We start from the raw sequence: 9422 nt of genomic DNA on the forward strand, positions 1-9422 counted from the left end.
GAGTGCAGTGGCACGATCTCGGCTCACTGCAATCTCCACCTCCCAGGTTCAAGCAATTCTCCTGCCTCAGCCTCCCAAGTAGCTGGGATTACAGGCGCCCACCACTACGCCCAGCTAATTTTTTTGTATTTTCAGTAGAAACGGGGTTTCGCCACGTTGGCCAGACTGGTCTAAAACTCTGCCTGCCTGCCTCAGCCTCCTGAGCCTCCCAAAGTGCTACGATTACAGGCGTGAGCCACTGTGCCCAGCCCAGCTGCGGTTTCTAAAACAACCTCATAGATCCTAATCCCTGGCCCCAAAACTTCTCAACACAGAGGGTGCTGGCAGCCCGTTTTCATAATAGTCAAGAAGAAAGCCAGGGATTCTGGCATGAAGTCAGAACCTCATCGCTGCGGCTCCCAACCTGGAACCCGGGGAGCTAGTACATTTCAGAAGATGACTGACTGCTTAGGCCAAGAAATGAGTGTCATCCCTGCTGGGGAGGGGCAGTGGTTGGGATTAGGGGATACGTCCTCCTTTTAAAAAATGAGAGGAAGGATGCAGTTACTGTAAAGTGACAGAAAGAGATGAGGCGGGAATCCAATTTAGTCTCAATTCTCTACTGAAAGTGTATCCACACGTGCATCCCTTGAAAGTTTTCAAAAATTCCGTGACCAAGCACCTCCAAGCTACTAGTTAGCAGAAAACTTGGTGTCAGTCTGAGACATGATTCATTCCTGGCATGGAGTTGGGATCAAGTAGTACCTGAGACAATCATCACAGAATTGATGCTTAGCACCTCGGGGTTAGAAGGTGGCCTAGAAATCACCTCGTCCAGAGCCTCATGTAGTGTGTGAATCTTCCTGAGTCCATCCTTGCCAAGGGGTGACAGTGCCCCTGCGTATCCACTTCAGGGTAGCCCCATGTCCCCTCATTGTCTGATGCTCCAACTGGGTAGAAGGTGTAGCAGCTGCAATATTCCTTGCTAAACTTCGAGCCCCTGGTTCCACTTCTTCCCATGGATGTTAATTAGTATAAATCTATTATTCTATGAAAACCTTGCCATATGCCTTCTAAGCCTAAGTCTTCTCTTTTCCAGTTAGAGCATTTCCAGGCCCTACAAACACTCTTCTCAGGGTGCAGCGTCAAATCCCCTCACCAGTCTGGGCCCTCCATTTGCTCAATGACCCCCTTAAAGGGGATCCCTGGAGCTGGAAGCTGCTCTTAAGGTTTAAAAAGATTGGGCAAATTGTGAAAATTTGGTTTTTACATCGTGACTTTATTACTTTTTTCATTGTAGTTTCTTGAATATCAGAACTCACATTAAATGAGCAATATTCATAGTCAAATATAAGTGATTTGGGTGTTGCCTGCACCTCATACCCCCATTAGTCCAAATGGACGATGAGCCATGACTGTAAACATCATCGTTCTTCCACAATGCTCATCCGAAGATGCCTAGGTCTCTGGAGGGAGGTCCCTTACTGTGCCATCCCAAATGTGCACAGGAGATGTCCTGAAAGAAAAAGAAGCTTCTATGAGGACCTTTGTTTATTAAGCAGGCAGTGAATGTCACCATCATAGCGGCCAAGGGCAAACTTCCTCTTTACCCTCTGAAAGTTTGCTGAAAAATCAGCTGACAAAAGGCAGATTAAATGGAGAAAAAGCATATAAATTTATTAACATGCACGGGAGTCAAGCAAAATATAAGAACTCAAAGAAATGATGGGAGGGTTGATGATTTTATACTATCCTGAGGTTATAGAAAGAGCTGGTCAAACAGGTTATGGGAGGGGGAGAAGAGGAGGCCTGGCTAGCAAAGGTGGTCTTGTTCAGTGGTAGCAGCCCTCAGAGAGAATGATGGTAAAGGTTTCTTTTAGACCTCTAAAGTCTGATCTTAGGTCATCTTTTCTTAGATCCAGACAAGGGAAGGCCTTGGAAAGCCAGGCTGCATCAGTGCAGATTCCCTACGGATGCAGGTCACCCCACTCTCAAAGACAACTTTGCAGGGCTACCTCTGTCTGCAGGCCTTCTCAACAGCCATCTCCAAGTATATCAGAGACATGTAATTTGGGGTGAAATATTTCGGTTTCCTTCACCATCATAACACACTGACCTGCATAAGAGTCAAGTTTAGGGGAAACTTCTCTTCTGAAAGTGACGGTCAAACTCACCCTTCTGGTCATTGTCTCCCATCACTGCCCCTTCCAGCAGCAACAGGCTGGAAGTCCCTGTAGCTCTGCTTAGCCCTGGTCAATGGAAAAACTGGTTTAATACAGAGCCTTAGTGACCAGCATCATGAAGGATACTGCCTAAGCTCAAAGCTGGGCTGGGGGCTGTCAGGGTCATTTTCAAACAATAAAGGTAAGACTGCTGTGCTTGGGTGCCAGCCTCCCAGCTTGTCCTCCCCTGTGTATCTCTGTAGTGCCTTCTGTGCTGCACAGCTTCCTGAGGAACCAAGAGCACACAAAGAAACAGACCACGTACCAAAGTGACTACGACAAAACCTACCCAGATTTCTTAATGCTTTTAAACTCGTTTACTTCCTCTCAAGTCAAAGAGTACCTCCAGAGTGTTTCTTACAAAGGTAAGATGAGGTTTTATTTCATGCACTTACAGATCATAATACGTTGCTGTTGCCAAATAGAAACTGTTCCAAGTTCTAGCCACTGGAATTGAATGCCCACAAAAATGAAAACATTGCCTCAAAAAATAAAAAAAATCTCATGGTGTTGTGCAAACCTCAATCCACTGAAAAGACATTTTCCTTTAAGGAGGCCCCAGTGACTTATCCCTACTTATTAAAAAAAGAGACACACTGTTTTCACTCATTTCTGATCTCATTTTGCCTGTGGTTGAATTGCTGCAGGATGATTCCTCTTTTTCTTAGAGCTAATTGATTTCTCCTCTGGGTGTTTGTACAGTCACATTGTTTTGCCGTACTTTGTCTAATCTTTATTTTCTCTTGCTGGTACATTTTTGTGACAGGCTTTTTAATGTACAGGAAAATCTCTATCTGTCACTCTCTCAAGGAGAGCGAATGCCATTGATGTGGCTTCACTCCACATGACAAAGACTTATCCTAGTTTGCAGCCAAGTGACTGGAATTATTTGGGAGCATCTTAGGGGCAACTGGTCAGTCTAACTGAGAGTGTGTAGAATGTCAACTCAGAGAATAAGAGAGCTTGAGGAGAGGAGACTGAGCTCTTCCTATAACCTGCCTCTCAGCATCCTACGTGAGGGATCACACATCCCCCGCTCCTCCTCATTTGTGGGCACAACACCCAATGCAGATGTAAAAATTTATATAAAATATATTCATATGCCAACTAAACTAATGTATCACATACATTTACAAAACATACAAACTGTTACAGAAGGAAGTAAAAATCGAATATCAATAAAGGTCTAATATTTATTCCTGTACCCAGCTGACCATTTTCTGTACCCCATTTTGTGCTCTAGGCTATTTGGGGGCTACTAATTTATTGTGTGCCCTGTGATGAGGTTGAGACTTCCACTGGCCATGTGGGATCCCTCCAAGTGCTCTCTGTTTCTCGTCTGAATCTCTTGGGCCTCCAGGTGCCGTCCCCAGCCACAATCGGAAGAGCTTGCACCTCTGAAATCCTCACTGAAAACCTTGTTTATGGGATCTCCTGCCCTAGAAACACTGAAAACCTACTGTAGGCAAGGCTGACAGGGAGGGGTGTGTGTGTGTGTGTGTGTGTGTGTGTGTGTGTGTGTGTGTGTGTTTTGGGAGAAAGGAGGTATTTTCCACTCTCACACATTAGGGCTGAGAGCCTAAAGACCCTTCTAAGAACTTGAACGTTGCGTTTCAGGGAGGTACAAGAAGCAGGTGTTTCCCTCCTATTGAGACAGGAGTATGCATTTTCTGTTGAGAGAAAGGAACATGGAAGGAGTATGATGCCTCCCTGCTCTCCAGAGATGCCTCTGGGCCAGTCTAGCACTTCAGAAGAAAACCAAGAGGCTCCTAAGGGTCCACTGGCTCAACCTTCCCAGAGGGCCCAGGCAAGGCTCTGCAGCAAGCTCAAGTCAGCCCGCCTGTTCTTGCTCTCAATTCTGTATATAAAATTATCCTCTGCATTTTACAAGAAGATCTTTTTACCTTTAGGATCCACATCTGTTGGGCCCTGTAGAAAGAGGATTTTTGTCTTTGCTGAGCAGATGCTCCCATCTGCCCAGGGACTTGCAACGCAGATGCAGCTGTCATTTCTCTGCCCCCATGGAAACCATGGTGGCTGCAGGCAGTGCTGTCTCTTACTGTGTGTCAGGTGCAATCCAAGCCTTAGTGGCGCCCCCTGAGGGTGAACTAGGGACTCCTCAAAGTGCTCTGACAGCCTTGGATCTACATTCTCCAAGATACCAAGATACCGTAAGCTGATCTTTCAGGTAAACACTCTGTCCACCTAATGGGGCTTTCCTCCCCAGACAGGTGAAGTATGACCTGTTAGCTAACAAGGTAACTTAGAATAAGCTAAGGTTTTGTTTCTTCTTAGCTCTTCTGCTCTCCTGGTTCCCTCGGGGCAGCACCAGGGGCAGGTACCTAAAGGCTCATGCCCCAGAGCTTTGCTCTTGGGTGCTGCCTTGGGCTGATGCAAGATCTGCTTCCCATGGATTTTCACTCCTCTTTCCAAGCTCTGCTGTAGAATGGCCCACTCCTCAATGCCAGCTTCGTTAGAAGCTGAAAAACAAATGGAAGATTCCCTCTGAATTCTTATGCCCAAAACCTCTTGTCATTTTCTAGTGTCAGGGGTGGCACTGATGCTTTTCAGCTGGTGAATATCACAGCAGAGCTTTTGTAGCTGAGTACATATGCAGATAATTTAAGAACCTGGCAGATGTGTTAGGCAGAATTATTATTAACTCAGCTTAAGTTATTTTACAGAATTATCTCTTATAGGTGGTAGGCTTTGATGGAATAGGAGCCTAGAACAGGTACATTTTGAGAGAGAGAGAGAGAGAGGAGAGAGAGAGAGAGAGAGAGAGAGAGAAAGGGAAAAGACCAGGCTAGTTCTTAAGTAATGGACAAAGTTGGATAGGAGGTGAGAGTGTGGGAGAGAGATGGTGTGTGTGTAGGGGGTGAAACACAGAGAAGAGAAAACTCCAATATGACAGAAAATAAAGCTGTGAAAGCATAAAGGAAAGAGAGCTGAAGGCAAACCTTTCATTTCCACTAACTCCATGTCACCACTATTTGGTATTCAGTTTATTTATAACTTGAGGAGGTTGAACTAGTTATCTTTGGTGGCTATTCTACTTTCAAAATCATTTTAATCCCCAAGTCCGCTACAGACCACTCAAAAGCTTACTCGTTGGGCAACTGTTTCCTATTGGTAAAGACTGTGTCATCAGTCCACTTTTTCCCCAGTTGAAAGGTAAAATGATCTGAAACCCAGTTTTCTGTGAATTTGTTCAGCTATGGCTCCCTCCCCATCTCTTCCTCCAACTGAAACTCCCACAAATGGCCATGCAAAAGGTATTTCTTCCTAGCCTGTGATTCAATATTAAGAATGAACGTATTTACTCAATAAATGCTCAGTTGATACAAAGATAAATAAGGAACCCTTCTTCTCGGGGAGCTCATTATCTGGTATGGGAGATAAACACATAATTAAAATGTCACCAGTTCTGTAATCAAAGTAATCTTTGGGTATGGTAGCAGCCTGTGAGGGGTACTCCCAACCCTGTGGGTGGACAGGAGATGAGGAAAGGCTGCCTGGAGGAGGGATCCTTTAAGTCTTAAAGATGAATCTGCATGGTAAAGAGAAGCAGGACCATTCCTGGCAGAAGCAACAGCATACACAAAATCATGAGGAAATGAATTTGCATTTATACATAATAAAGATTGGTATCATTTGACTTACAACAGGTAGCCTTTTTGAACAGTTAAATTGACATTAAATTTTACACACTCTCATCCTTTTTTACGAATTCATGCAAAACTTGATGAACCATGTATGTCTATCTCTGGTATCCGAAGAAAGGATTTTTTCTTATATTAATATAAATTCTTTGCTGTAAATTCTTTGGTAATAGACACAATGCTTAAAATGTTTAAAACTAGAAAGACTGACAATAGCAAATATCAGTGAGAGGAAGCAGTCAGAACCCCATACAGCATTGGTGGGAATATTAAAGAGTAATGAATACAATCACTTTGTTGTTGTTTTGTTTTTGTTTTTGAGACAGAATCTCCCTCTGTCACCCAGGCTGGAGTGCAGTGGCGCCATCTCAGCTCACTGCAACGTCTGCCTTGAGAATTCAAGCAATTCTCATGCCTCAGCTTCCCAAGCAGCTGGGATTACAGGTGTGTACCACCACGCCCAGCTAACTGTTTTTTGATTTTTTAGTAGAGACAGAGTTTTGCCATGTTGGCCAGGCTGGTCTCAAACTCCTGGGCTCAAGTGATCCACCTGCCTTGGCCTTCCAAAGTGCTGGGATTACAGGCATATGAGGCACTGTGCCCAGCCATCAAAGAGGACAATCGCTGTGGAAAGAGGTCTGGCAGCTTCTCCTAAAGATAAATATATACCTACTCCATGACCCAGAAATTCCACTCCTGGGTATTTGCCCGAGAGAAAGGAAACCATATGTCCACAAAAGGACATGTGCAAGAATGTTTATAACCACTTTATTCTTAATAGTCTCAAACTGGATGCAACCCAAATCTCCAACAGTAGGAAAATAGATAAACTGTGACATATTCACATAATGAAATACCACTCAATAAAAAGAAATTAGTTATTGATATATACAACAAAATGTATGAACCTCAAAAACATGCTGAATGAAAGAAGCCAGACACAAAAGAATACCTTCTGTATGATTTCATTTATTTGAAGGTCTGCAACTGGGAAAACTTACCTTTGATGAAAGAAACCAGAACAGTGGCTGTCTTGAAGTAGGGAGTGTTGACTGGGAAGGGGCATGAAGGGTCTTCTGAGATGGAAGGAATGATCTATATCATCCTGTGGTCATGGGTTACAGTAATGAATGTGTCACTTCATCTAACTGTACACAAAAGATTAGTGAATTTCACTTTATGAAAAGAATACCCAACTAAAAAAATACTGGAGACAAGGTATGGAGTACGGTAAGGATGCTTCAAAATTAAACATGAAATCACAAAAACAAATAAATAAAGACATAATTGGAGAGAAAACAGGAACAAACACACACAGGCACACACAGACATCCCTGATCTACGGGCCTCCACTGGCATTCATGACATTGAGCAGGATAACATGAACATTGAATATGAGCATGACATCATTTGCATTTTCACTCCTTTTTGGTTTTGGCTGCACGGGTGATAACTGCTGGGAGTGAATAAAGTTTTACAGCTCCACTCTGTACTATTATAAATATATATGATTAGGGGCTGGGCGCAGTGGCTCCTGCCTATAATCCCAGAACTTTGGGAGGCCGAGGCAGGTAGATCACTTGAGCTCAGGAGTCTGGGATTATACTAAAAGTAGAAAAATTAGCTGGGTGTGGTGGCGCATGCCTGTAATCCCAGCTACTCGGGAGGCTGAGGCAGGAGGATTGCTTGAACTTAGGAGGCAGAGGTTGCAGTGAGCTGAGATCGCACCACTGCACTCCAGCCTGGGCAATAGAGTGAGACTCCATCTAAAAAAAAATTATATGTATGTATATATGATTAGGAGTAGGGAATCATAGATGTTCAGAACCAGACAAGACTCCTTAATGTTACAGATCAGGAAATGGAGGCCAGGGAAGGGAGTTGAAGGGCCTTCCCAAGGTCAAACAGTTACCATTCAAGGACAGCAAAGCTTACCAATGTTGGTGGGTACAAAAACAGCCCTGGCTTCTATGAAAATTTTGGAACAATAATCTGTATTGTTTATCATCACTGTTTATTACTATGCATCCAGTAATAAAAGGATAAGATGACCATTTATTGTTTTTGATAGGCCAGGCACCATCTGGGTGCTTCACACACAGTATCCCTAATCTATTCCAACGTCTGTGCATTGCAAGTACTGCTGACTGTATTCAAAGATGAGCAACCGAGGAAGTGGAGAGGTTAAATCATTTGCTAACACTTGCCAGCACAGAACTGAAGCTTAAGCCTGTTTCATTCTGAAATTCGTGTTCTGTCCCTTGAATATTAAGTTTACTCTTCTTAATCAATAATTACACAACTGTGCCTGTTTAGGTATTAGGTATAATAGCCTGCTATTATTTTGATCTCTTATCCAATTTGTGTATTTAGTAATATTATCAGATATTTTCTTCCTTCCTAGAATTTCTCAATTTAGCATTTAAATACTTACATGGAAATGTTCATCCTGTTTTTCTTCACACTTTTCAGATAGACAAATTATTGATCGCTTTATTCGTACTCACTGTGACACTAACAAAGAGAAGAAATGAAAAGAGAAAATAGTACAAGTGAAGAAAATCTGAAATCAATGGAAGCACAAGGACATTCTTAGTCATTTTCTCAATTATCAAGGAAAAATAAGATGCAAACAGCTTCAATTATGTTGGGATAGTCAAGAATTTGTGTCTTTTGCTTTGCTTTATTTTTAAATAATACAATTATTTAAGGCTACAAAATTTCCCCTGAACATAGCTTTTGCTGTATCCAATAGGTTTTGATACAGTGTTTTTTTCTTTTCCCTTTTGGATACTTAATTTGTGATTTCAATTTTGATTTCTCCTGTGAACTAGGAATTACGTGGAAGAGATTTTTTAATGTCCCAGTAATTAGAGACTTAAAAAATCATTTTATTGCTTATCTCTTCTTTGAATGAGTGAAAGTTTAAAAATCTGCTTTTGGGAAATCAATTACAGTTTTATTTAATGCCATCAATCAAGTATATGATTGTGTGTTACGTGAATATGAGAAAAAAATTATAGTTTATTGTAGTTTTTAAATCCTTTATATCTTTAATTGTATACTTGAATTGTCCAATTCTGAAAGAATATTGGAACCTCCCACAATAAATATATTTTTATTAATCTTCCCTTGTATTTCTGGGTTTTTTGCTTTATGTATGTGACTGCTGTATTTTGTATTCTATTAGGGTTTATGAATTTTATACAGAGCTCCTTCACTGATTAACATTGCCCATTATATGTTATTCATCTTTGGCTGGTTAATGCTTTTTGGCTTTAAATTGCATTTTAATTGATATTAATGTTGCTATTGGTGCTGGTTTGATTTTGGTTTTACCTTTGCATTTGCTCAGTATGTCCTTGCTTTCATTTCCAATCTGTCTTTATAACTTTGTTTCTAGAAATAAATTATGCCTGGCTTTTATTTAGTAACTAGCATGACAGTGTTTGTCTTCAGAGAATTTAGTCAGTACAGAGCAATTGTGATGCTTCACATACTGGGTTATGTTTTCTATATCATTTTTTTGGCTTGCCATTTGCTGTTTGTTCTTTTTAGT

At 41.8% G+C, this 9422-nt stretch overlaps 1 protein-coding gene across 1 annotated transcript in view; it reads left to right on the plus strand.

Annotated features, from left to right (window-relative positions):
• The window catches only part of TEX26 (testis expressed 26), a 41077-nt gene extending 32088 nt beyond the window's left edge, over window positions 1-8989 (plus strand). The window contains exons 6-7 of the mRNA XM_011967838.1: window positions 2405-2566; window positions 8336-8989. Coding sequence (XP_011823228.1) covers window positions 2405-2566; window positions 8336-8397 — 224 coding nt within the window. The 3' untranslated portion in view covers window positions 8398-8989. The remainder of the gene's footprint in view (window positions 1-2404; window positions 2567-8335) is intronic.
• The last annotated feature ends 433 nt before the right edge of the window (window positions 8990-9422 follow it).

Source organism: Mandrillus leucophaeus, unplaced genomic scaffold (assembly GCF_000951045.1).
Source record: "Mandrillus leucophaeus isolate KB7577 unplaced genomic scaffold, Mleu.le_1.0 Scaffold811, whole genome shotgun sequence".
NCBI lineage: Eukaryota > Metazoa > Chordata > Mammalia > Primates > Cercopithecidae > Mandrillus > Mandrillus leucophaeus.